The following is a 27,313-nucleotide window of genomic DNA, read 5'->3' as shown; positions in this document are numbered from 1 at the left end:
TGTAAAACTAGTTTGCTTTGTTGGGCTGTTTTGGACATGAATGTTTTGTTGCAGTAGGGGTTTGAGACCTACTGCATACAAGCTTTCTGTAAATGGGCTTAATGTTTCACGTACAGCATTTCTAAACTAGAGCTAGTTTAGAACCTACTAGCTATTTGTTTTAGTCAAACAAGTCACGTGAATAGAAGAAAAAGAGAAAATACTAACTGAGGACTGTTTCCTTTGATACTCAGACCAGAATGAGAGACAAAACTGAAGTTTCTTGCACAGCATGGATTAAGTTCTCTGCAAGCACTGCAAGCCTTCGGCCCGCCTTAATTATACACTGGGCAAGAAGCCTGCAAAATATAACAAGCTAAGATTATTTTTAAAGGTGTACAGTCCATTTTTTCTCTCCTTGTGTAAATTGAACACACAAAATAAACAAAATCAGATGAGAAGGTACTATTGAGAACTGCTGTTAACTTTGTCGGGTAAGTTAGTTTCTCTAGTCAACCTATCAGGTACACTCTCCCTCACTACCTCTTCACATTACAGTGAACTGTAGTGTTGTTTTCTGTCTTTATGTTACTTCAAATAACTCTAGAGAGAGACCTCCTGAAATTTATCACAAGTGTCAGAGAACAATTCTTGAATTTTTCAAGAAAACAACTACACCAGGAAAGAATAAGTGTTAGTAAGACTTGATTTGAATTTGTTGAGGTAGTTTCTATTTCTTTTCAACAGGGCACCAGCCTGAAAATTTTCTGTGATCAGAAGGAATACATTGGAAGAAGTGTCTACTACTGGAAGAAAATCCTGATTAGTTTGGAAACGATAAAAAGAACAAAAATATTCCTGAACCAACTGATCCTCTCTTCAAATGTTTCCATAATATGGACATTCAGGTGCAGATTGACCAATCTAAGATTGGAGTAAGGTTATATGTCTTTATACAAGCTTATGGTTGTGGTTTAACCTGGAAGATGGCTAAGCATGATGTCATCCTGCACGGAACACCCCTTTGGCCAGTTTAAGTCAGCTGTCCTAATTCTGTTCCCTCCCAGCTGCTTGGATTATTTGCTGAGAATGGCTTGGTTCTGTACAACATGCTTAGCAGGAACTATAAGCATTGGTGTGTTCTCAACATTGCTTTTCTCCTAGAACCAAAACATCGCATCATACCAGACACGCTGAAGATAACAGTTCCCAGCTGAAAATAAGACACATTTACATTGGGGTTTTTGTTTTATTTATTTATTTATTTATTGTAGTAGTAGTTGGATTTTTTTTTTTTTTTTTTTTTTTTGCATTGTGCTAACAGTGAGACTTGGTAGTATTAGAATGCATCTGATAAAGGGGGAAAAATATTTTCTGAGAACTTTTCTTAGATGTGAACCTGTATCTGCTTGGACAACACTGAACTCCCTTAGCACCAACTTTGTTGAAAAAGTATTTTCTTGTCTTAGAGGAAGATGAGTAATACCTGATTACTTCCTGGATGTTGGCATGCACTAGCTGTTCCAAGTATTCACGCATATGTTAGGTATGACTTGTCTTTGGCTTTGGTTGTAGGTCTTTCAGGTTGCAGCCTATGAAGAAGAGGCACGAATAGCATTTGCAGTGCTGGATGCAGTTGAAAGCAAAACTGATGATGCCTTCCTAGCATTTGAAGCTATCAAGAATGTGATTTCATACTGGAATCTTGCCAAGGTTGGTCCCTAACCTGCATTACCCCAAATGCTTTTTCGTTACTTGCATTCCAACTGATTCTTATTAATCCAAATGCTGTTGCTTAGCTTTGCCAAAGAAAGGCAGAGGAGATTGTGAATGGTGATGTTTTGCCAGAAGAACAAGGAGAACACAAAACCTATCTTCTTAAAAGAAAGCACTACCTAACGAAGATCATTGATGAGTTCTCCTCAGCTCTGTCAGTAGCTGACAAAGTAAGTAATTCTTGCTCAACATCTTGTTTGGAGAGATGCAGTGGTGTCGCTTACAGTTTCAAATTGAAACCATTTGCAGCCTTTGCTTTAAGGCAAGTGAAAACTTACTTGTTCCCCCAGACAAATAACTTGCCTAACTCCAGTGGGTTGATATATTCTGGGAAACTTCTCTAACAACACGAGAACATGCAATGTTTTGACTCCTGCAAATGGCAATTTTTATGTAAACAAATAGCTTTTTCCCACTATCTTCTTACTGTGGTTGATAGTTTCCAAGTAGAATTAAGGCTTGTGTGAATTGTCCACTTACATTAATTTTAACAGAGGTTGCGCTTTGCTGGGAAGGAAAAAAAAAAAAAAAAAAAAAAAGCAAGGAACAAAACTTAACGACATTTCTGTCTTTTTGTAATGAAAGCCTTGTGAGCTGTTCTACCAGAGTTCAGAATGTAGCCTCTTGCTCTGAGGAAGGATTGCAATCATGACTTGCATTTCAATTAATTTTCTAGCTGCCAGTGTCTATTGAAACTCTAACAGAAATGCTGAATGCAGTGATGCAGGAGCTTGGAGAATTTGAAGAGAAGGAAGAGGGGGATCTTTCCTCCAGAAAGATCTCTCAAGCTGCAGGTTCAGGAGTAAAACATTCCATTCCATTTCCTAAGAAGTTATTGTTCTCACCAACTGACAGCTACAAGGTACATGAGCCATATGATTTCAGGGAAGCGTTACGTTTGAATAACAACTCAAAGTTCAGTACATTCTTTTTTTTTTTCAGTTTTCTCCTAAAACTCTCCCACAGTGGGCAGAAGATGCCCAGTCTTTACTTCAGATGCTCTGTCAGCAAGTGGAGGCTTTAAAGGTAAATAACTTTGTCACTATATTCAATGCAGAACAGTTGATTTTTTTTTTATGGTAGGTACTTGGTGATCCAAGCATTGGACAGACATTCTTTCTGGATTAGTGCACGACTCATGAAAACATCTGCTCTGAACATCTGCTGAAATTGAGTGCGAGAGTAAAACTTGTTGCCTATAAACTCTGACTGGGGACTCAGAGATGCGGAGGGAGCCTTTCTAAGGACTGTGTGAACAAGAAAGAGTCCCGCTTTCATCAGCTTGGCTATCGTCCTCTTGGTTCTGGGCTTTTTCTAGCTTTGGAGAACAGTCTCAGAGTTCTGTACAGGACGGGCAGATCTTGAATTATTCCAGCAGTTAACTCTTGATTTTTTTCGTCAGACCTTTAAACATGCTTTTAAACAGCAAGAGAGTAGGGATCATTCCTTAGGTTTTCTTCAAATACCTATGGAATACCTTTACATTCTCTTAATTGAAACACTGTCTTTAACAGAATGACATTCAGGAAATGAAATGTAATAACTCCGGTGTGAGTGTATCATCTCATTGGTGGTCTGCTAAAAGCTATGGAACAGATGCTATGTCAGATAGTTCTCAGAGAGCACAAAATCTTCATGAAGCTCCCTTAACAGGTAAGTTGTTGCTCTTCCAAACAACTGCAAAGAATTATGTTTCATGCCAGAGCCCAGATCCAGCTATGTGGGAAACACGTGGCTCCCCATTCACTGAATGTACTGCAAGTTTCAAAGCCAAACATAATACTGCACGAGGGAAATTTGGATCTGGCTTTGCTAAAAAGGAAGGTCAGTGGGACTGTAACATCTGTTCGGTGAGAAAAGAACCCACTGCCTCCTAGCATGTTGCCTTTCAGAATCCAAGCAAAACTAATACAAAAGCATCTCTTCAAAGATTTTCCTTTAAACTTGAAGAAGCGGATGCTCCAAGCATCAGAATTACTTGAGAACTGCTTTTTCTTTAGCTGTTCTGTATGCCAAAACGAAGGAAGTGATGAAAACTGTTGCTCCTGTAAGAATCCTAACTCGCAAAGTCAACCTAGTGTGCTACTATCTGTTGTTCAGGATTATTATATACATAATAAATATATAATATTTATAATATTTATAATATTTATATAATTGTCTGTTAAATTTCAAAGACTGAGAGCAGTATTCCGGTGATCTCAGGAGCATGGAACTAAAAGATGACTTCTTGAGCAGAAGTTGTTTCACTAACAGCTACCATGGTAATAGGTTGAGATTAGTTAGTAAAAAGCACAGATCTCCCATGAGTGATTTGAAACAAGTCCTCTTCAGTTGCTATTCAACGTCTTCTGTAATTTCAAACACTCAAAGTTATTCAGTAGTACGCGTTGCTGCAAACAGCTTTTTTTTTTCTCAGTCCTGCCTGAATTTTACTTCTCCGCTTCTGTAGACGACACCTCTTTGGCTCTTCTCCGTAATCCTGTATTGTTTGATGTGAGGATATAACTGACCCTTGTGACAGTATGAAGATGCAGGCTTGTTCCTGATCTGAGCCTTGAATTTCAAAGGCAATAGTATAAGACGTAATTATGCGTGGAGATTGGAGCTTGTTACATTACAGCCTATAATTTCTGCCCCGCCATTCTGTAACTTGGACTATTTTTTTTTCTGTGGGCAAGGAGAAAGTGCGTAGACTCCAAATCTGTTTCTAACTACCTGGGAATTAATTAGCTCAGTAATAAGGGCATTGTGGGGTTAATGTTGCTGTTGTTCTCGAGTAATTCAGTCTTCATGTTTTGCTCAATTTCTGTCCAAAGCTGTGACTGCGCCATCAGACGATCCACCATCTGATGATGTTATTATTGCTGATGAGCTAACAGCTACCCCAGAGCCTTTCTGGGCCTTCCAGAGGGCTTTCTGTAGTTGGCCCCAGGTTTACTTCTGTAAGCAGGCCCCCTCTCAGAGATTGGTCTTTGCTTGCTGCTTTGCTGTGCCTACCTGCCTGCTCCCTGTGCTTGCTGCATCTGATACCAGTGGTTGTGGAGCAGGCTCCCCAGGGCTGTGGGCCTGGTCCTGAGCTGCTGCAGCTTAAAGACCGTTTGTGTTTGGGTGGTCCTTCCTGGAGCACGAGGTTGGACTTGATGATCCTTGTGGATGCCGTACAACTTGGGACATTCTGTGATTCTATGATCTTGGTGTTTGCCTGGAAAATACCAGATGATTTTTTTTTTTCCCTCATTTTTTCCTGGCATTTAAAGTTGTAGTTTCACTTCTAAATGTGAGAGTGGAGTTGGATAAGGGGAGGGTAAGTTGCTTCTTTATTTTCTATTCTCCCAGGTGGGTCTGTATATTTTCTGCCCAAGTTGTGGTAGCTCTGTAACTGGGAATGTTCCTAATGGTCATAAGAAGAGTTTGCTGCCAGCACAAAATTTGGTCACAGGACTGCCTGCTGGATTAAATTCTGTAGATTGATTATATGCTATTTGAGATGGCGTGTTCTGTTTATTTTTTCCAAGACAATCAGGTTTTGAGGTCACTGAGATGCATTGATTAATCAGTCACTTGCAGTTTGTTTGAGCTCATCCCACACAGAATTGTTAAATAAAACCTTACAATCACTTTGAAATTGTAGCTCTGCGCTACTCTATGCCACTGGTGTGAATGTCTGTGCTACAGATGGCATCCTTCCTCATCCTCATCCTCCCACTGTGCTCCTCATTGGCAAAAGCTGTCTACTTCACACAATGGTTTCTACCTGAGCAGAGATTTGGTCACTTTCCAGTTTCTCTGTGGCACCCCCCTATGCTGTTAGTTCTTTTTTTTTCTGTATTGGTGTCCTGTCTTGTCTTCAGTTTGCCCCAGGATGCCAGGTCAGTTGAAAAAAATTTTCAGATTATATCCATCCTGATTTTTTTAATGTATTATCTTTTTTCTTTATGAGGAACACCCTAGAGTCTTCAGAAGAAATCACCATTTCAGGTGTGCGTATTGTTTATCTGTGTAACCAACTAGTCCTCTCAAGGCTCTTGTTCTCTAATGTGTTCGGTTCAGGATCAGTCCATGTTCTTTGTCCTCCCTGCTTTGCTGTTCTCTATGGATTTACCTGAGGTTTTTCTTCAGCCTGCTTTGCTTTCAGTGCTGACAGTCATGAGGAACTCTATGTTGTATGCTGCTGTGTTCATTTTCCTCAGCACATTCCTTCTTGATGTATAGCAGGTACTGGTGATAGCAGAGCCCCTGTTCTGTGTGAGTGACTTGTGCCAATCCAATGTTTATTGAGCTCTGATCTGCAAGATTAAACATAGCTTCAGGCTACCTGTGTGGAATTGTGGTATGCGCTGCTTTGAATTTAGTCCTGCTGGCCAGAGATGGACAAGGCAGGGATGCTGGGATACTGAGGAAAGTGTTGGCGCTTGATATTCTCGCTGGATTTTATTTTTTAAGCAAGCATTGGGAACCACTGAAGTTTAGCAAAGGAGCCTTAGTGGTGTGGTTGTATCAGGTGTACCTGATTTCATGATGATATGTGGTCTTTTAGAAGAGTTTAGGCTCTGACCCCTCAAAGCAGTGAATGGAATGAGTTCCGGGTGATCACAGATCACAGAATCACAGAATGACCTGGGTTGGAGGGGACCTCAAGGATCATGTAGTTCCAACCCCCCTGCCTAGCAGGGCCACCAAACATACACCTTTACTAGATCAGGTTGCCCAGAGCCTCGTCCAACCTGGTCTTGAACACCTCCAAGGACGGGGCATCCACAACATCCCTGGGCAGCCTGTTCCAGGATCTAACCACCCTCCTAGTAAAAAACTTCCCCCTAACATCCAACCTAAATCTTCCCTCTTTTAACTTAAAACCATTTCCCCGTGTCCTGCTATTATCAGCCCTTATGAAGAGTTTACTCCCCTCCTGGGAGTAAGTTCCCTTCAGATATTGAAAGGCTGCAATGAGGTCGCCCCGCAACCTTCTCTTCTCCAGGCTGAACAAACCCAACTCCCTCAGCCTGTCCTCATAGGGGAGGTGCTCCAGCCCCCTGATCATCTTCGTGGCCCTCCTCTGGACCCTTTCCAAAATCTCCATGTCTTTTTTGTACTGAGGGCTCCACACCTGAACACAGTACTCCAGATGGGGCCTCACAAGAGCAGAGTAGAGAGGGACAATCACCTCCCTATCCCTGCTGACCACCCCTCTCCTGATGGAGCCCAGGATCCCATTTGCTTTCCGGGCTGCCAGAGCGCACTGCTGGCTCATGTTAAGTTTCTCATCTACCAGGACCCCTAGGTCTTTCTCTGCCGAGCTGCTCTCAAGGACAACTCCCCCCAGCCTGTACAGGTGCCTGGGGTTCTTCCGGCCCAAGTGCAAAACCTTGCACTTTGCCTTATTGAACCTCATTAGGTTCACCCGAGCCCAGCTTTCCAGCCTGTCAAGGTCCCTCTGAATGGCCTCCATTCCCTCCACCGTATCGACTGCACCACTCAGCTTGGTGTCATCAGCAAACTTGCTGAGGGTGCACTCCATTCCCTCATCGATGTCATTAATAAAGATGTTAAAGAGCACCGGTCCCAAGACAGACCCTTGAGGGACACCGCTCGTTACCGGCCTCCACCTGGACATAGAGCCATTGACCACCACCCTCTGTCTGCGGCCTTTCAACCAATTGCTTATCCATCTAGTTGTCCACCCGTCAAATCCACTTCCCTCCAGTTTGGAGATGAGGATGTGATGGGGGACCATGTCAAAGGCCTTGCTCAGGTCCAGGTAAATGACATCAGTTGCCTTCCCTTCGTCCACCAATGCCGTCACTCCATCATAGAAGGCCACAAGATTAGTTAAGCATGACCTTCCCCTGGTGAAGCCATGCTGGCTATCTAGGATCACGTGCTCGTTCTTTATGTGATCAAGCATATTGTCCAGGAGGATCTGTTCCATAATCTTCCCAGGCACGGAGGTGAGACTCACCGGCCTGTAGTTACCCGGGTCCTCCCTGCTCCCCTTCTTGTAAATGGGAGTGACGTGACCCTTCCTCCAATCGTCCGGGACCTCACCTGACAGCCACGACTTCTCAAATATGATGGAGAGCGGCTCAGCAACCACCTCAGCCAGCTCCTTCAGGACCCTGGGATGCACGCCATCTGGCCCCATAGACTTATACTCATTCAGTCTAAGGAGGCACTCTCGGACTTGCTCAACCCTTACAGTGGGGAGGGATTTACCTCCTTGGTCCCCACATAGAGGTATGGGGGTGCAAGACTTAGGGACATGAAAAAGACTAGAATCCTGGCCACCAGTGAAGACCGAGGTGATACCAAGGCTAATACAATAACGTTCCAATGAAGCTGTCACAGAAGAGTTACCTATCTTTACCAGCCTGGCTGGTGTGTGATGTATGTTACTGAGACGCTCCTTCCTCTGTGTTTTATGAAGTAGATGCCGTTACATAAGGGCATTAAGGCATTGGATCTTAGCTTCAAGGCACAGTGAAGGCAGTTGGAAGGCAGGAAGGTGACAAGTTGGAATCATATTGTGAGCCCAAATTCAGCAAGCCGTTACTGCTAAACAGGGGCCTCAGGCATACGTTTTAAGTTGTTCTGATTCCTATAAGACTTAAACATCTGTTATAGGTTTGCAGTGTAGATGCCTAGGAGCCATGTTTTTCCTAGGGAGAACAGTGTGCTTGCGTATCTTGTGTGCTCTTCAGCAAGGACATGGTAAAAACCAGTCCTGGATGTTTGGTGAGGGAGCAGAGTGAGAGAGGCAAGCCCAGTTAGTGATGGGAGTCCTGATCCAACGGGTTTCTGTGCCTCTCTCTAGAGCAAAGACATTTGGAAATTTTCAGATTAGCTTTGGATAAGCCTCTGAGCTTCTGGATGCTTTTCATGACCAGTTCAGACCTCTCAAAAGCTTGAGGTTTGTCCTTTACTAATTTTCAAGGAATTGCATGGAAAAAAAAATGCATATTCCTTATTTTAAAAATAGAAGCAATAATGAATAAGCTAGTAGTGTCACTGTCATGGAGGAACACAAAGTAGTAGCCAAGCAATAGGAGAAATAAGGAAGAATGTCCTTTGGTTTTTTTCTCTAGGATCTCCAAGAACTGTTGATAAATGTGAAAATATGTAATGTGCACATAAAAAAAGATAGTTCCAACAGTTGGAAAAAAATAATGTGAGGTACCCAAGTTTTACCCCTGGTCAAAAAGCTTTGGAACTCTCCCAGAGTAGAGAACAATTTCCCTGATTTTTCATTTTGCTGAGCAGTTGAAAGCATCCAAGAGGACTTGCTAGCATCTGGATGAAGAGAGAGTGTTGAGAGGAAGAGGAAACCAAGTTGTTAAGATCTGTGAAGAAGGAAGGAATTAATTATTGTTTGAATTGGTAGATGCATAGAATTATAGAATCACAAGGTTGGAAATGACCTACAAGATCATCTAGTCCAACCATCCTCCCATCACCATTGTCACCACAAGCACTAAATCTCATCTTGTAGCTCCTCATCCAGATGCCCCTTGAACACTGCCAGGGACAGCAACTCCACCACCTCCCTGGGCAGCCATTCCAGTGCCTGACCACTCTGAGAAAAACCTCAGAGAGGTCTAACCTAAACCTCCTCCAGTACAACTTGTGGCCGTTCTTGGGTCCTGTTTGTCACCTGGGAGAAGAGGCCAAACCCCTCCTCATCATCACAACCTCCCTTCAGGAAATTGTAGAGTGCAGTAAGGTCTCCTCTGAGCCGCCTCTTCTCCGGACTAAACAATCCCAGCTCCCTGAGCCGCTCCACATAAGATTTGTGCTTCAGACCCCTCATCAGTTCTGTTGCCCTTCTTTGGACATTGAGGCCTCAGTGTCTTTTTTGTAGTGAAGGGCCCAAAACTGGACACAGTACTTGAGATGCAGCCTCACCAGAGCTGAGTACAGGGGGATGATTCCCTCCCCGCTGCTGGCCACACTATTTCTAATGCAGGCCAGGATGCTGTTGGCCCTCTTGGCCACCTGGGCACACTGTTGGCTCCTGTTCAGCCGGACATCAACCAGTACTCCCAGGTCCCTTCCTCTTCACAGTCATCCAGCTGCTCAGCCCCAAGCCTATAGCACTGCATGGGGTTGTTGTGGCCAAAGTGCAGGACCTGGCACTTGGCCTTGTTGAACCTCAGCCCAGCGATCCAGCTTATCTAGATCCCTGTGAAGTGCCTCTCTGCCTTCAGGCAGGTCAGCACCACCTCCCAACTTGGAGTCATCTGCAAACATACTGAGAGTACACTCAATCCCTTCATCTAGGTCATCAGTAAAGATATCAAACAAGATGGGCCCCAGTACCGCCCCCTGGAGTTGCCAGCTGGATTTAGCTCCATTAACCACTACCCTTTGGGTGCAGCCCTCTAGCAGTTCCTTAGCCAAAGAAGGCTATACCTGTCCAGGCCATGGGCAGCCAGTTTCCCCAGGAGAATACTGTGGGAGACCATGGAAAAGGCTTTGCTGAAGTCTAGGCAGACTACATCAATAAATAGCCTTTCCCTCATCTACCAGGCTGGTCACCCAGTCATAGAAGGAGATGAGGTTTGACAAGGACGACCTGCCTTTCATGAACCTGTGCTGGTTGGGCCTGATCCCCTGGATGCCACGCACATACCATGAGATCTCACCCAAGATGATTTGCTCCATAACTTTCCCGTGACTGGGGACTGGCTTGTAGTTCCCCAGATCCTCCTTACAGCCCTTCTTGTAGATGGGAATCACAAGAAGTACTGGTACCTGTCCAGTTAACCAGGTGCACTGGTAGATAGTGGAGAGTGGCTCAGCAATCACCCTCACCAGCTCCCTCAGCGCCCTAGGATGGAGCCCATCCGGTCCCATGGGCTTGTGACAGTCCAGATGGAGGAGGAGCTCTCTGACTGTCTCCACCTGAATCACCAGGGGTGTATTCTGCGTAGCATCCCAGACTTCGGGATCGGGGCACAAAGTGCCCTGATGATAACTGATCTGCCTTTTAAAGGCAGGTGTAAAGAAGGCGTTGAGGACCTCAGACTTCTGCTTATCCTCAGTGCTCACATTCCCCGCTGCATCAAGTAAAGGATGGAAATTCTCCTTGGTCCTTCTCTTACCATTGATATATTTATAAGAGGATTTCTTACTCTCTTACTGTGGTGGCCAGTCTGAGTTCAAGTTGGACTTTTGCCGTCCTAACTTCCTCCCTGCATACCTTAGCAACTTCCTTGCAATCTCCCCAAGTAGCCTGTCCCTTCAACTTTGTCACCTTACTGCCCTTCTTGTCTCCCTAGAGCCCATCTGACAGAAAAACATTATTTGAAGACTCATTTCAACAGGTATTGTACTAAAACATATTAGTAGTGGGCATGAGAAGTTGAATTGAAGAAATCTGTTACCTGTATGTCATTCTTAATGCCCTGACACCTTAATAATGTTATTTGAACAGAGACTAACAAAAACTAACAGTTAGCATACAGCCATGCTTGTTTATCTAAAGATCATGCAAAAATGTGAAATTCTGTCTCCAAGTGTCACTGTGTCCATGAAATAAATATAAATATAAATATATATATATATATGTTTGGGGGTTTTTTTGCACAAAGACGAGAACTGTGTTGGAAACTTCAAAAAAAAATTCCGTAGAAATAATTTTAAACAGCATTTAGTTTTAAAGCATTGTAGTTCGGTACTAATTTTGTAAGAGCAAGCTTCCAGGGTTGTTATGCACCAGTTGTTCTAATAACAAGTGGTGTTTTTTTTTTTTTTTCCTGACACTTAAAAGCAGGAACTGGGGACTGAGGAATAGAAGGGATAAATAGTCAGTTAAAACTTCTACTGCTATAATGATAAATAATAATTCTTTAAAAATCTGAAAACTTAGGCTGGTTTAAGTGTCTAGAGAGGTAAAACGTATTTCACTCAAGAATGATGAAGCGTTTTTTAAAAAGCTTAGGAGATGAATGCATTTTTAAAAAGCAGAAATGTGAAAGACGAAAAGTAGTGCATCTCTGGTGATTAATCTTGGGATTGTTATTGTAAGCAAGGAAGAAAGGGTGAAAGAGCTTTTGAGATATTTACAAGTTGAAATAGGACTTTTGGATCAGTTTTGAAAAGGTAGCATGTTCTGAGCTGGGTAATGTGCTGCTAGAAGGTGCAGTAAGTGAACATTTCATTAGGAAACTTCAGTAGTTGGCATTTGAGTAAAGATGCCATGAAATTGAGACCTGAAAGGGAAAAAAAGATCGAAGGCTTGATTCTTGAGATTAAAGAATCTCAAGTAGGTGTGTATTTTTTTCTTTATCCTTGTTATCCTGTGACTTACTGGATTTTAGAAATCAAGCAAATACAACAGTGAGAGAAAGCTACAGGAAAGAAATTTACACTAATTGGTCTTTAATCGAGGGGCAAAGAACTTGTGAATAAATTCTAATAAGTACCATCTGTAACAAAATTTACCTTAAGAACAATGTCACTCCATTAACGTTCTGTGGAGAGTCTAAGAGTGAAAGAGCAGTATAACCTTTTGTAAACATAGTCACCTCTTTGCATTTGTCTGTGTAGTAAAGGTGAGCTGGACACTTGCTCAGCACTATCATTTGCACATTTCAAAACAGTGTTTTGGTTTTTTTTAAATAACATCTGATAACCTGAAGGTCTTTTGGTGCAGAAGTGTGTTGTTTTTATTCTCTGTATAGTTCTTTTGATGCATGTGTTACTATAATGGATCAAAAGAGAGCACAGAGCCTTCTGAATACCAGTACTAAGCTGCTTGTCAATGGCATGGAAGAGAACTTGTAGACATTACAGATTACTTTTTCCTCCTCCTCACCTTTACTTCAAAGTGTGCAGCATTGCCAGACAGCATTCAGGTGATAGTTTGTGTGAGCTTTTCAAGTACAAAAAGTTTGAGTAGGTTTCCAAGTAGGACCAGCAGTCCTACCAGGAGAAGCTTACATAGGAAGTAGGGAAATAAAAAACTCAGAACTTGTCAAAAACAACTTTTGCATTTCACTCTAAGTGTTAGTTTCAAATTTATCCACTCTGCTGGCTACCTATGCTTTTATTAATTTACACTTAGTATTTTGAGGGGGTTTCTTTTTGGCTAGTTTGGCTGTTTGAATTTTTTTTTTTAATTTCTAGCTCATTGCCTCAGAAAAAAAAGCAATGAGGAAACTTAGGGCTGTAGCAAGAACTTTTCTGAAAGCTGTCTCTAGAGAAAATACAAACTACATGTCAATTACAGCATCTGTACTGATACAGAAGTCTTCTAATCTGGAGTCCATGAAAGGCTTTGCCCCTTTTGAGTAAACACGGAAGTACCTGAGCATTTCAGAGAAGAACCTTCAGACCTCTAAGCAGTGTGCACTGAGCTCTAAATGCAGAGGTCAGTAGCTGGACCTGCTTACCAGCACTGCTGAAGGAAATCACTGTAAATGTGCGGTAAAAAAATCACACCTGGCAGGGAGGATACCTTTTTATTAATCACCAAAAAAGCAAATGATGCAAATTCCCAGGAAGCTTTGCAATAATGTTGAATCACTTTCTGGTCCCACTTTTTGAGAAAATCTGCAGAATTACTTTGTTTGGAAAGACCTTGAGAGTTCATCTAGTGAGGCCCCTCTGCTCAAGCTGAGTCAGTTAGAGCAGGTGTCTCATTTGAAAGGAAGAAGTAACTTTATTTTGCCATCCATCAGCTCTCCTGAGGTTTTGTATTGTATTTTGGAGAGATCAAATTGAGAAGCACTGTTGCATCACAGCACTAAATACATCACGGTGATGTTTTCAGTAATGATGTTTCTATGTTTATAGTTAAGGGCATTTGCATTTTATGTTGGGGAAATGTTCATCAAGTGGTGGTTTCACAGCAGCTGTCAACAGAACACCACCACACCATGCTGTTACTGCCCCTCAAAGGAAGACGGGGAGAGAAAATGTGGTTGGAAAATAAATGAACGAAATGCTCATAGGTTGAGATAAGGACAATTTAAAGGAAAAGGAGGAAAAAGAAAAACACCAAACAAAGGCCATACAAGGAGAGAAAACAATTATCCTCTGCTCATCATAGAATGGCCTGGGTTGGAAGGGACCTCAAAGTCCACCTGGTTCCAGCTCCACTGCTGCCAGCAGGGTTGCCAGCCACTAGATCAGCTTGCCCAGGGTGCCATCCAGCCTGGCCTTGGAGACCCCCAGGGATGGGAAATCCACAGCTTCTCTCAGTAGTAAGCAGTGTTTGGCCACCCCTTGGAAAGCAAGGCCTCAGTACATGTTGTGGCCCTTCCCCAGCTCCTCATGCTGTGTGTGGCATCGTATGGTATGCGATATCCCTTCAATCAGTTTAGATCAGTGCCCTGCTGATGTCCTTCCCCCTCCTCTTGCCCACGCCCAGCCTGCTGGCTCAGGGGCTGCAGAGTTGATGCTGTGCCAGCACTCTTGGCAGGAGCCAAAACATGGCTGTGATACCAGTGCTGCTCTGGCAGCAAGTGCAAAGCACAGCGCCGTGTGGCTGCCGTGGGAACAGCAACCTTGTCCCTGCCTGCCCCAGTACAGCACCCCTGCATATGTGCATCACTGCTATAGAGAAGCACATACCAACATAGAAATTGCAATGTTGCACCTGTTATTCTGGCTATTAAACCATATAGAGAGAACAGAAATCTGAGCAGTGTTTGTTGAATGAAGGTTCTTCTTATTTTGAAGTTTCTAATGAGAAAATTCCTCTTTCTCAGGAACGTATTATTTTGTTAACTTAGGAGCTTGGAATATTTTGATTTACAAGATAGTCCCATAAATATACTGGAGTTGAAGATAATTCATTAAGCATTCTGAGTCTTTTCCTTCTTATCTGCTATTACTTCACAAGGCAGCAGGTAATGAAACATACAACAATGTCATTACTTGAAAGGTTTTTGTATTCTATAGGCATTCCACTTAGAGGCGGTGGGTAATTTGTCAGCCCAGTGACAGATGAATTTAAGGATACAACTGTACCTAGTGCACAGTTTGCTTATGCACATCAGTGAGGTGTAGTCTGTAAATCTTACAAAACCACAGTTATTGTGTAACGTTTCCTTAACTTGATTCGTGAGCTCTAAACAGATAAGAAAAGTCCTTATATTCTTCGTACCCATCTCTTCTACTGCGTGCACAGTCTGGACCTGGTTATTTATAATTACATTTTCATCCTTGCAGAGAGAATGATATTGAAGAATGTGGCTTGGAAATGTTTTTCTCAGTTGCTAAAGAAATTCTAGGTGAAATCCAAAGCCATGATTTGAAGCCAAATGGTAGCAACATTCTTGTGACGGAAGAAAACAAAGAAGAATATATTAAGTAAGATTAAATGAAGATTTTAAAATACTCTTATCTGTCCCATTTCTTTTAGCTCAATCAAGAAAATACTGTCACACTATGTAATCTGAAGCATTATTGAAATTCTGCCTATGAATAAGTACTGATGGCAAAATGTGGCAAAATGTGGCAATTGTTCAGATTCCACATTTGAAAAGAAAATATTGATGGAAACATTTAAAATAGATATATATTACATTTCCAAAAAGTAATACATATATTACTTTTCCCAAAAGATTCAGTTTAGTAGAAGCTCCACTTGTTGTGTTTTTTTCCCAGAGATAATTAAGTTTAGCAGAACATCGTGACAACAAATGTGAACGTCAGGTACTTCACCGTACCATTGCACACATTTATTATTCACATTTTGGCTTTGTAGACTGCTGATATTCTATCCAGCCATTTATGGTGTTGCTTGTTTTTAACCAAAGAACAGTTTTGGATGCTTTTGTGGTAAACTTGAGTTTTTAAAAATGCATAGTTTTGATACTAGTTTCCATGTGAACTGCCCTGATAGAGCTGTTATGTCTAGGCATTTGTAACAAGGCAGCATTACGAACAATGTAATGTGTTGTACTGTTGTAAATGAGGAATTATGATATAGCAGTAGCAGATCGTTTTAAAGCAAGGACAGGAGCCTATGAGTGATTACAGAAGAAAAACATGAGCGATGAGGTGCTTTGTCTCAAAATATCCCCTTCTTGTCTTGTAATATCCCCAGCGAGCAGCAGTATATAAGCTCTGCTTTAAGGTGTGAACTTCAACATCATCTTACATAGAGGATTTGCTCAGAACAAAAAGAAACAAATAAGAAACCACTACACACGTGGCAGGCATGAGGTAAATTGAATGAGTAGAATTTTCCTCTTATGATATGTTCTATGAAGGCTTTTTTGTGGGAAAGGTTTGAGGGATGAGGGAGTAGGAATTGCTTTCATCATGAGTCGTCCAAAAACATTTCACAGAAATTGTAATGTTTGCAGAAGGAACATATTGGCATTTTGCAGTTGTGCAAGATATTAATTGGGATGAAGAGTAAGGAGTATCTGCAGAAGACCATTCTCCTCTAGTTTTGAGGAGCCCAGGCAGAGCTCAGATTGCAGCCTAAGTAATATTCTTTTGCCATAATAGGTCCTGTGTTACGCTTCCCAGAGTTTCATCTCTTCTTTAGATTCCAGTTCTCCTGACAGCTTAGGCTTGAATTCAGCATATCTGCTTCTCCCTGGGTTCAGGTTCTTTGGGTCTTCTGCCTGCTTTTCACCTTTTTGCAGAGCAAGGTTTCATGATTAACTGTCTTTTCCTACAAAGGACTCACTCAGATGGCCTTGAAAGCTCTGAAGATGCTGCTTCAAATAAAAACAAGACTGTTAATGGCAGTGATTCCCCACTACTCACCAATGGAAGCTGCAAACCTTCTCGACCTCGCAGGCCTTTCTGACCACCTCCACCCACACCCCGCAGACCCACATCAGTAGCTGGTGCGTATTCTAGGGCCAGACATCCACTTCAAAGCTGTGGATTCTCTGTACAGTCTTAAAATGAACGTAACGTTTTCCGATGCGTGTTTTTAACTACAGTTTTTTTCAGGGTAAATTCTTGGATATATAACTTCTATTTTAACAGCTTGCATTCAATATTGTTGTTCCTCTTATAAGTAATTTCTGTTTCCACGACAGGTAAGTGATGATTGCAGCGATACTGCTAAATATGTTGGAGCTGGTGCCAAAAGAACATGAGTGAGTGCTACTGTTGCATTCAGTTAACTTTAATGAGACCCGTGAACAAATCTGCTGAAGGACTTACAGAACTGCCTCAAGTAGATAATACTGGAGCTTGAAAGACTAGTGATTTGTTTCTACAGTCCTGGTTAAATTATTTGAAACAGCAGCACTTCAAACACTGATTGCGTGAAAATAAATATGTTTTTTAGTCCATCTTATAATTCAGAATCTACAAAGCTTTAAGACAGTGATAGGTGTTGCATACACTACCATGTGTTTTGGTGATCTTATTGTCACAATTGATAAATACTGAGGCTGGACGGAAAACTAGGCTGCAGTAATTATTTTAAAAGATAAAGGCAGTGTAGTTTAGTAATAAGACTTGTGTATAGTTCTTAATACTGCCTACCAAATGGCCTGCATGGGAAAAAAAATCTGAAAGCGTTTAAAGAATGCATGTATTCTCCCTTCCACAGCCTTAATTTTTCCCCGTTGTGTCAAATATCTTCTTGAAAATGTTATGCATGCTGCCTCTTAAATTGTTGCAAATATTAAATGGGAAATCCATCAATGCAAGCAAGTAGCTTTTTCTTTATAATCATGTAATGTTTAGAAAATGCAGACAAGTTGCTTTGGTGAATAACTTTTCTTTGTCATATCAAAGCTGTGCAGCTGATAGCTGATAGTTCTTGGGTTGAAGCATTTTTACAGAGTGCAGCTAAAGTTGCCTTTTGTGTGTGTCTGTGTGTGTGTGTGAAATAGAAAATGTGGCTATATGTGCGCACTACTTCAAACCACCACCTTTTGCACGTCAACTTTTGTGACTTACAAATTCTGAAATAGGTTACCAATAAGGAGAGAAATACCAATTAAAGATTTATTTTTTTTCTTCTGACATGTCTGGCATCGTAGGAAGTGTAAATGGTTCTCCATCCACGTCCACAGAGAATGATGGGGCCAGTGCAGGTTCACTGGCAGGTGCAGCTGCAAATACATCTTCAGAACCGAGCCCTGAGGGGGGAACAGCAGCAACAACAGCTCCTGCAACTGCTGCACTCACCACACCTCCAGTATCAAGACAAGTGCAGCCAGTAAGTCCTCCAACTCAGGCACTAATTGCAGACTGTCAAGGTCCTCTTCCACCTGGGTATGAGTTTAATGAATTTTTCTGCTGCCTTTTCTGTTTTCTTATTTTAAGCATACCAAAATACACGTAACATCTGTCTTTTGCTGCATAACAAAAATTCCCAAAAGCTTTTAAAGTGAAGGTTTTCTAAACTATTTGGCCTAGTAGACCTTCAGGTGTGTGTGTGTGTGTGTGTGTGGTTTAATCAATAAGGAATTAATTTTTAAGTAGTTTTGATGCTTGTTGCGAGTTGCTAAGTCAGTGAAACAGAGGTTTTAAATAGTGAGACAACTTGCTGTCTTCAAATTAGAAAGAAGTCAAGTAGTAAGAAACTGGTATAAATAAGTAGAAGGAAAGTTACTGTTGGACATAATCTGCTATATGGCTTTAAATTTCATAGTTCATACATTGCACCTCCTGAGAGCAATGTGGGCGCAGTGAGATACTTCATACCCATGTGGAATTTGTCAGATGATTGGTCTCTTGCCTCAGAGATATTATTTAGATTCTTAACTTTTTCTTAAAAAAACAGAAATGTTTCTGTACTCTGAGTAAGAAAGGGAAAGCAAAAGCTTCTTAATGCAAGTGGTATAATAGTTGAATTATTACCTGCTTTACTGTGCCTGCAGTTAAAGCAGTAGGTGGTCGAGGCTTGGATTACCATGCTTACAGGATAACCATGAAAGCAATTTTGAAAACATCAGTTGTTGCTTTACCATTTTTATTTCATTAGAAATGGCAAATTATTGTGCATTTCTCTCCATGTTACATTTGATACAAATACAGGAGTAAGTCAGCGTCCCAAATGCTGCATATTCAGAAAATACAACTTCAGTGCCCTTATGATGAACTGCTTCTGTGTGATGTGTGGAGAGGGTGAAAGAGGCCAAGGGCCCTTTTCTCGGGTTCGGCTCCCCTGTGCCCTCTTGCTCGCCGGAGAGAAGGGCTGCCCGCTGGGCACAGGGAGCGCCTTCTAGCTCCCGTCCCGTGCCCCGTCCTCCAGCCCCCTCCTTGTCCTATGCAGAACGCCACTCCCAGCAGCAGCACAGGTGCCACTGCAGAACCTTCCCCATGTCACAGCTGTCACCTTGGTCGCTGCCGCCCCACCCGGCGCACTCGTCTCCGAGAGTGCTGGGCAGGTGGCAGCCATGTCCAGCACGAAGAGAGCGAGAGAAGAGGATAGCGTGGTTTTAAATGGGAAGAGGGAGCTGGGGGCCCCAGAACCGAAGAGGAGGAGGGGGCCCGCCGTGACCATCAAGTGGAGGAGGGAGAGGAGGAAGAGAGCTCGGTTCCATCACACCCAGACCACCGCTGTGACCGACCATGGGGAGCCCATGGAGGTGGATCTGCCTCCAGAGGAGCCCATGGAGGTGGATCCGCCTGCGGCACAGCTGGCCTGGCACCACACCACCGTGCCAGGCCCCGCATCGGCGCGGTCACAGCTCCGCCATCGCTGGTCCGGGCGCTGGGCTCCTTACCCGCCGCGCGGCCCCACCCCCAGCATTAGCTGGGTGGCATTGTTTAACATCTGCTCCTCCTCCACCTTGTTGCTCCTCCGCGGTTCTGCAGGCCTCCAGTTCCATCTTCCCCTTTTAGGAGTTAGGTCCCCCTTCTGGGTTTTGTTGTTGATGTTAGTGTTAGCATAGTTTTAGTGTTAAGTTTAGTTTTAGCGTTAGGCATAGGTTACTGTTAGTAGTTTAGAGTTAGGCATAGATTGCTGCTAGCAATTGGCAGTACATGCCGCTCACTCAGTAAGCACTCCCCTGATTTACCATGCAGAGAAATGAGTGCGAGTGCACTGAGACGGGAGGTTTGATGACGTCTGCGATGAATTGAATTTCCGTCTTGTGACTTTTCTGTTGCAGAACATCGAGGAAGAGAGTATTGAGTGGCTGAGAAATGGAGTTGGGACTCAGGGGAGCAATAGGTGCCTGTGTGACCCTTGCAAGGTAGGTGTGCCTTACTGTAAGCGTGCGCTAAGGTGGTGCTGTTCAAACACAGCTTGTGGCACTGTCTGCAACAGATCTGCTTTCTGTTAAGCTTTTCCCTTATTTCATGTCCACCTATCCTCTTCAGCTCCTGCTCCCCTCACTTGCAAGTGGAGCAATGCTCAAGTTGGAGGAATCTTTTCCTCGGCAGGTGGTAAAAGACGATGCAGCTGCGTTTCATGCCCTTCTTTGTTATTGGGTCAGTAGACCAAGGATATCTTCAGAACAGCTAAGTCAGCCTGTAACACCAATGTGCATGTGAGAATGATGACTCTTTTTACCCTCTTGTAGAAAGCAGCCTCCTTGAGAGTGGGAGAGCAGCAGGCTGTCTGCTCTGTGGCTCCTGAAGGGCATTTCTCCCCAGCTGAGATCCCTGAGCCCACGCTGGTGGAGATTGTGCTGCACCACGATCTCTTCTGCGGAGCCACTTTGCAGCTTCTCTGTGCGTCAGTTGTAATCATGCCAATTTCCAGGTGCCATAAGCCAGTAAGTCATGCTCTCTGAGGCTGATAGAAAGGCACAGACAATAGGCAGGGAGGGAACAATTTGTAGCTGTTGCCTACGGTAGTGTGTCCCGGCACTGCTGAAAGTGGTATAGTTCTGTCCCTCCTTCGGTGTGCGTGCTGTACCTGATGCACGCAAGAAGCCTTGAGGTGCAAGCTCATCTTATCCTGCTGCTGCTGCTGTGCTCTGTGCACTGCCAGGCAGTGTCCAACCCCTGTGCAGGTGCTGCCTTGCAGAAGATGGCTTTGGATTCTAGTTTGTGTGGGTCTTTTGGGATTGAGATAGAAGTGGAGTTTCTAGTGTGCCCTAATGTCAGGAAGGCGGTTTCCAGTACTGGCAGCCAAAGCTGCCCAGGAGGATGACTTGAGCTCCCAAAGCGAGCTGTCAGCCAGTTGTTAGCTGTGAAGGTTCCCTGACCGTTTCTGAATTGATTCTTGTAGGACTCACACGGTCTTGGGACTAAGACTTGGGAGACAGTGAAAAAACCCAAGGCAAGTGCTGCTCAGCTGAGGAAGAAAGCCAAGAAGGAAAGCAAAAAGAACCGATAAGGGCTTGACCGAGGACACTAGAATCATCTGGAATGGTTCCTCAGAGGTGGCACCAAAAGCAGCTGACTGAGTCGTCTGGTTTTCTGGCATGGCCGTGCTCTCCCTGTCACGGACAGTGCAGAGGAACTAAGGCAACTGGGAGGGAAGGGCTTGTGCTGCGTTCCAAGCCAAGAGGACTTGCCAGAGGCAGGACTTCATCTATGGCAAGAGATGGAGACGCTGTGTTCTTTCAGGATGCGTCTCTTCAGGGCCAGAGCCGGTCTAGTATAAGATTGAAATACAGCTAGCCGGGCCTGGAGAGAGAAGAGGTGATGTCAGGCTTCTCCTTGTGTCTGACTGGAGGCTGAATGACTCACTGCTAAGCAGAAATCCTGGATACTGGGGTTTCATTTTGGGCTGTGTTGAGAAATACAACCCAAATCCTTTTGTATTGAATAAAAACGAAATCAACTTTTTAAAAATTGTGCTGCCTGTTTCCGTAGCTGGTCAAAAGGTCCCTTGCTTGGGCTGGCAATTGCGGGGCGATGAACCGGTTGGCTCTCCCCTGAAATTCTGCTGGTTTTCCCCCATTTCCTTGTTGGTCTTCCCAATGGGTGGCTTTTCAGCCCAACTGTAACTGCTAGCAATAGGCTGTGAGCATCCCCTTGCTCTCCAAGGACTGCTAGCAAAAGCACAAAGGAGGAGAAGCAGCCCGGGAGGAAGAAAGGTGTCCCTGCACTCAGCCCCTTGAGCTCGCCTCTTTCCTGATGGCTTTTTCAGCCTTGGGCTGTACTGAGGGTTGCTGTTTGCCCTGGGAAGCCCAGCTGCACGCAGGCAGCCATGGCCTGCACATCAGCCTCCCGTTTAGGCACGAAGAGTTGAGGTGTGGGTGGGATGGTGTGAAGAGCAGAGCTGGGAGTGGGGAGGAGGAGAGGGCAGCAGGAGAACGTGCCTCGGGCCCAGAGCTCAGCCCCGAGGAAAGGAGATGGTTGTAAAGAGAAAACCAGCTTCCACTATTTTTAAGTGGTCATTGCATCTTAGGTCTGGGTCTGGATCCAGCAGGGGGGCCCACGTGCAGCCGTTCGGGAGGAAAGTCCGAGAGCAATTCCACAGCAAAGAAGAGGCAGTTTCGGTGCTAAGGCCTGTCTTCCAGCTGGACATCGGGGTGCTGTGGCTGCAGGACCTCCAGTCCCCCAAAGACATCATCCCTGGTGAGAAGGCAGCAGCCACCTTCCCCTTTCCACCACACGTCCGGCCGGGTGTGTTATCCCTGCTCTTTGGAAACGGCAGAGAGCAGCGGAGAATTGTCTGCAAAGCTCAGGGTACAGTGTGAGTTCCTCCAGGAGGAATGAGGAAGAGCTGTTTCTCTGAAGGACCTTTTCTATGGGATTTGGTCACAATCATGTTGCATGGGAATGTGGCTTGCTGTGGCAGTGAGGCTGTGCCTTCTCCTGGCAGACGATGTCAAGACTGAGTCGCTGAACTACCATCAGCTCTCGCGAGCCTCCGGCATCCCACTGCACATGGTACAGCGCTGCATGCAAGAGTGCATGCTCCTGTACTGTCATCTCCCGAGGAACAACGAACCCTTCTCGGCGTTATGACGTGCCAAGATGACTTTCTCCTCATGAGGTTCTTCTAAAGCTGCATTGCAGCACTGGAGGGCAATACCAGAGTCATTGCACTGTCCCACACTAAGTTGAGGTTTTGAGGGTGTGCAATCAAATCACCACTGGCCAGCCTGGATGTGGCAGGCTAGCCAAATGTCTTTCCCCATGCTTGCCTCCCGGAGTGATGGGGAGCCGAATGCTGATCCCTATTCATGGCAGAAATTCTTCTCTTCACCCTTCAGGAGTCTCTCCACACTGCACCGGAGCCCGTCATTACATCTGTGGGAGCACAGGGGGAGACCGAGGTGCACGGGGTCCTGCAGACTCCACGTGTCTGTTTGCAGCACGCTCCCAGCATGAGCAGGCAGCTCCCGCAGGACGAAGAAAGCGGGACAGAAGAAAGCACCTACTTCTGCTCAGACCAGCACAGCACTCCATGCAACAGAGGAACGTGAGTGCTGCAGGTAACGGCGCCGCACGGTGCGACAGCAGAGGCTCGATCAAAGCTGCCAGTCGTTCCGCGGCTCAGAGTCCCGTGCGGAGGAAGTCGTCTTGGCCCGGTGGTTCCGCCGCGGGCGCCGGCTCTCGCCGCGGCTCGCTCTCCCTCGCCTTCTCCCACGCGACAGCGGAGGCTCGCTCAGAGCTGCTCGCTCTCCACGCCGCTGCGGAGCGGCCGAGCCGCTCGGAGCCGGACAGACCGTGCGCAGTACGGCCGCTGCCACGGCGCGACCGTGTGGGCCGGTGCCCGCCGGGGCCGGGCCGTCCTTCCGTCCTACCCGAGCCGCCGCCGCCGCCGTGGAGCGACCGAGTCGGTCGGTGCTGGGCGGACCCGGCCCGTTCCGGGCGTACTCGGGCTGCGTGGATCGGCGGCAGGCGCGGCTGACTGCCCCCGCTGTGAGGGGTGTCCGGCCTCTGTGGGTGCCTGTGCCAGTGCTGCAGCACTTACAGTGCGGGAGTGCTCCTGATGTTTGGTGGCAACCTCTGGTCCTGGCACTGGGCTCCACTGGATGCAGCCTGGCTCCGTCCTCTCTGCCCCTCCCTGCAGGGATTGATGGCCGTGGGTGGGATCCCCCTGAGCTGCCCTTCTCCAGGCTGGGCAGCTCCCTCTCTCTCAGCCTCTTGTCATAGAAGAGGTGTTCCAGTCCTTTCACCATCCTGGTAGCCCTCCATTGGACTCTTTCCAGCATGTCCATCTGTCTCTTGTACTGGGAGCCCAGACCTGGACACTGTTCTCCAGGTGCAGCCTCACCAGTGCCGAGCAGAGCAAAGGTAATGGTGCAGAATAATGGTCCTTACTGCTACAGGTCAGGACTAGGGCTATGATGGGAGCACGCTGCTTTATGATTGACATGGAGAACTGCTAGGAAGAAGGCCTGGTGGGCCTGAACACAGGTGCCAGGTGGCCCAGCTTTTATTTCACTGGAAACCAGGTACTCCATGGGCAGCAATGTGGAGATATGTTCTCCATGTAGTTGTGCCCCTGTGGCTTCTTTCTGATGTGCCTGGGAAGTCCCACTAGAGCAGACTGCTGCGTGAGACAGAAGCCTGATACAACATCACTTGTGTGGGTGGAGTTTTACTGTCTGTGTTCACCTCTTTTATGTTTGTTTGTTTCTTTGTTTGTTTGTTTTCAGTTCAACTCTTATGTGTGCAAGTCTGCCTTTACTAAATCCTTTCCTTGTGACCTTAGGCAACAATCAAGCGGGCCTCAGTTTTCAGCGCTGAGCAAGAAGCGCAGGCGCTCAGGAAGGTCATGAAGGGCTTTGGTAAGTTGATCTCCCTCCACAGGTCAACTTTTATTTTTTCCCCAGTGCTGGGAATGGCTGCTCTGGTGATCTGTTAGAGGGAAGCATAGCTGCTTGCAATGCTCCACTGTCCTAAACACATTGCACAACTGTCCTAAAAATCATTGAAAAGTGGAAACAGAACTGCCCTTCATGTCCCAAAATGCAACTGCTCTGGTGGTGTGGGTCCTGGCAGCTTTGTGCGCATAGCTGTAGTCCTGGGGCTGTTGAGAACCGTCTGTGTAGGGTACTGGAGGTGGCACAAGAGCAGAGGGCTCTTCTGATTCTTGTGCAAGCAGCCTGACTGGCTTCCATTTGTTGGTTTCAGGCACAGATGAAGATGCCATCATTGGTGTCTTGACCAAACTAAACGTTTCCCAGTGTCAGCAAGTTCTGAGCACTATTGGCAGGGTAGGTGGTCTTCAGAGATGTGTGAACGTGGTTGTGTCACTTAGGTGAAAAGTGAGAAATGACCTAATCTCCGTAAGAGAAAGGTCAGCAGAGACTTTACCTGACCAGGGTTGTTTTGTTCTTGTTCAGTTCAGAGCAGTTGTTGATGCAAGGAAGGTTGGAGCCTGAAGAGAAGTGGTGAACAGCTCAGTTCCTTCTGTCCTCTTGGCCTTCTAGGGTTTGATTGATGACTTGAAGTCAGAGCTGAGTGGGAATTTTGAGAGGGTGATCATTGGGATGACTCCCACCACCATGTATGATGTGCACGAACTAAGGAGTGCTGTGAGGGTTTGGAAATCTTCCTTCTGTATTGCTTAAGTTCTGTCCAAGGATTTATTGCTTTGTTATGTATGTTTTCTTATTTATTACTAACTCTTAAAGAAACCTGGTTGCACGTCACAAGCAGTTGCTGGTATCTTAAATCTTGCCATGGCAATTCCCTAGGGAGCAGGAAAGATGAAGGTTGCCTGATTGAAATTCTGGCTTCTTGCACCAATGAAGAGATTCGTCACATTAATGAGAACTACAAGCTTCATAAGTAGTGTGAAAGGCCAGGCCTTGTCCTGCTAATGATGATGGCTGGAGTGCTGCAGTGATGCTGAGAGCCGTGGGCATGGTTCTGTACTTAGCTACATTATGGCTAGAAAATGTGGGCAGCACCCAGGTGGTGGCCCTGCTCCTAACGGATGCTGTGTGTGTGTTCTTGCTAGAATCTGGCTGCTCCCTTGAGGATGGCATCTGACACATCTTCCATGTTTCAAAGGGTCCTTGTGTCCCTGACAGAGTGAAGTGTGACTGCCACTGGGGCAGGGGGGAGAGGAGCTAAGAAATTTGATTGGCAGCACAAAGTAGCAGGTCTTGAAAATGGTAATAGCTGTGGTAGGCCAATTAGAAGACTGCTAGCAATGAAAATGAAATATTTCTGAGGGACGGTCTGGATTTAGCTGAGAGTGCTGCAGGAATGATAGAACGTTTGTGCAGTATATAAGGAGCTTGTTGTTGCAAAGCGTTCTTTTGAATCTGTCATGGTTTTATGTTTTTTGGTTTTCAGTATTCTGCATCGAAACATCATGTAGTGTGCTGGAATTAAAGTGTTAATGCTCCAATTCCAGGTACCTGTCCCTATACATTACAGAAGTCATGGATCTGACCCTTCCGGGTGGGGCGGGCTCTTACTGCCTGGCAGTGGGTGCTGGAGGTGCTTTCCCAGCCGTTCCAAGCTTTCCAGGTTTGACTCGGTCTCAGGAACTCTCTCTCCTATCTTATTTGATTTATTAGTCTCAATTTCAATTAGATTGTGTTATATTGTGTTATCTTGCATTCCGATATCATAGTAAAATAAGTTTTCCTCCTTGCCGCTGTTTTTTTTAATCTCCCTTCCTTCCTTCCCATTTTGTGGGGCCGGGGGGTGTGGGGGGCAGGGGCCTACTGCCCCCTGTCACAGGCATAGATTGATCTAGTAAACTCCGTGTTAACTCTCTGACTTTCTGCCATGGACTCTTCCCCTTAGTTTTTGATGGTAGTGAGGCATTGCTGACAAGGACATAACAGACAGCATTAAATCTGAGGTGTCAGGAGACCTGGAACATGCGTTGCTGGCTGTGCGTGAGTGCTCTGCTTTAAAACGTTGTCTACAAAGTGATGTAATGATGAGAGGTGCTGTGTCTTTCCTCGAGTGGCTGTTAACATGGCAGACATGGTTTGTCTTTGTTTATGGGCACAAAGCCAGGCTAGGTGGGACTTGGAGCACCCTGGTGTAGAGGGAGGTGTCCCTGCCTATTACAGGGGGTTGGAATTAGATGATCTTAGGGGTCCCCTCCAACCCAAACCATTGTATGATTCTATGCTTTACAGACCCAGTCAGGTGAGAAAGCTATCTTGTGCTTTATGGTACAGTGTGCTTGGTCATAGGGTGCTTTGGCAGCAGAGGTTTGCTCCCAGGAGGCATGAAAGCCTTCGTGCAAATACTGCTGTGCACCAGGCACAGAGACGTCAGCTCACAGCACATCACTGACTGGATGCCTGCACTGCAGCTGCTGTTTGTTAACCTGGAGGTGCATCTTGACAGAAGAAAAACCTGCACCAAGAAAGTGCTGCAGCTTTGTGGAAAACCTCCTGCTTTTACTGACCGTAATTCTCTTGTTCTTGTCTCTCCTTAGAGTAAAATGCATGCGAAAAAAGCCTGCGTGCTTTGCTGAAATACTGTGTGATTCCATGAAGGTAAACATGGAGTAAGATTGCTTGCTTCCTTCTTGCATTTTCATGCTCGAGTCAGCAGCATCATGGCAATCGTGAGATGGAAGCTGCAGCCAGTCAGGAAACTGGCTTTTCTAGGAAACATCAGGCTTTTCTGCACATCAGGGTAGTAGTCATACTCAGGAGCAAGCTGCTGCTAATGGATCGCTCCATTAATGCAAAATTGCTGTAATTACGAGCAGCTCCTGCACAAGACTGGGCACTGACACCTTTGTGTCTGTGGGTGATTCTCCAGCACGTTCTGTGTTAGCTGCACG

The 27,313-nt window shown here is 45.2% G+C and overlaps 2 protein-coding genes and 1 long non-coding RNA gene across 23 annotated transcripts in view; all 3 read left to right on the top strand.

Moving 5' to 3' along the window:
* The window catches only part of LOC149911539 (RANBP2-like and GRIP domain-containing protein 8), a 48,418-nt gene extending 28,437 nt beyond the window's left edge, over positions 1-19,981 (top strand). For 9 of the 19 annotated variants that reach the window (XM_090133707.1, XM_090133710.1, XM_090133702.1 and 6 more), the window contains 8 exons: positions 727-914; positions 1,555-1,692; positions 1,779-1,925; positions 2,432-2,617; positions 2,698-2,781; positions 3,270-3,408; positions 17,724-17,902; positions 19,803-19,981. In XM_090133707.1, the coding sequence (XP_089989833.1) occupies positions 876-914; positions 1,555-1,692; positions 1,779-1,925; positions 2,432-2,617; positions 2,698-2,781; positions 3,270-3,408; positions 17,724-17,902; positions 19,803-19,976 (1,086 nt within the window). In that variant the 5' untranslated portion in view covers positions 727-875 and the 3' untranslated portion in view covers positions 19,977-19,981. The other 10 variants (XR_016463215.1, XR_016463216.1, XR_016463214.1 and 7 more) reach the window with 10 other exon arrangements.
* On the top strand, positions 19,981-21,438 carry LOC149911538 (protein MANBAL-like). The gene is made up of 3 exons (XM_090133719.1): positions 19,981-20,124; positions 20,217-20,411; positions 20,870-21,438. Exons 1-3 carry the CDS (start codon positions 19,993-19,995, stop codon positions 20,975-20,977), a joined length of 435 nt encoding a protein of 144 aa, XP_089989845.1. The 5' UTR covers positions 19,981-19,992; the 3' UTR covers positions 20,978-21,438.
* A 1,195-nt stretch (positions 21,439-22,633) lies between these two features.
* On the top strand, positions 22,634-26,865 carry LOC149911537 (uncharacterized). 3 transcript variants are annotated; one of them, XR_016463205.1, is made up of 3 exons: positions 22,634-23,030; positions 24,257-24,332; positions 24,679-26,865. It is a non-coding gene; the product is annotated as an uncharacterized LOC149911537 (long non-coding RNA). The 3 variants fall into 3 exon arrangements; XR_016463204.1 differs by having other exon boundaries at positions 22,634-23,835; positions 25,913-26,865; XR_016463203.1 differs by having other exon boundaries at positions 22,634-23,835.
* The last annotated feature ends 448 nt before the right edge of the window (positions 26,866-27,313 follow it).

This window comes from Phasianus colchicus, unplaced genomic scaffold (assembly GCF_987193195.1).
Source record: "Phasianus colchicus unplaced genomic scaffold, bPhaCol1.hap1.1 HAP1_SCAFFOLD_93, whole genome shotgun sequence".
Classification (NCBI taxonomy): domain Eukaryota; kingdom Metazoa; phylum Chordata; class Aves; order Galliformes; family Phasianidae; genus Phasianus; species Phasianus colchicus.
The sequence above is the reverse complement of the archived record's forward strand: the minus strand, read 5'-3'. Positions and strand labels throughout refer to the sequence as shown.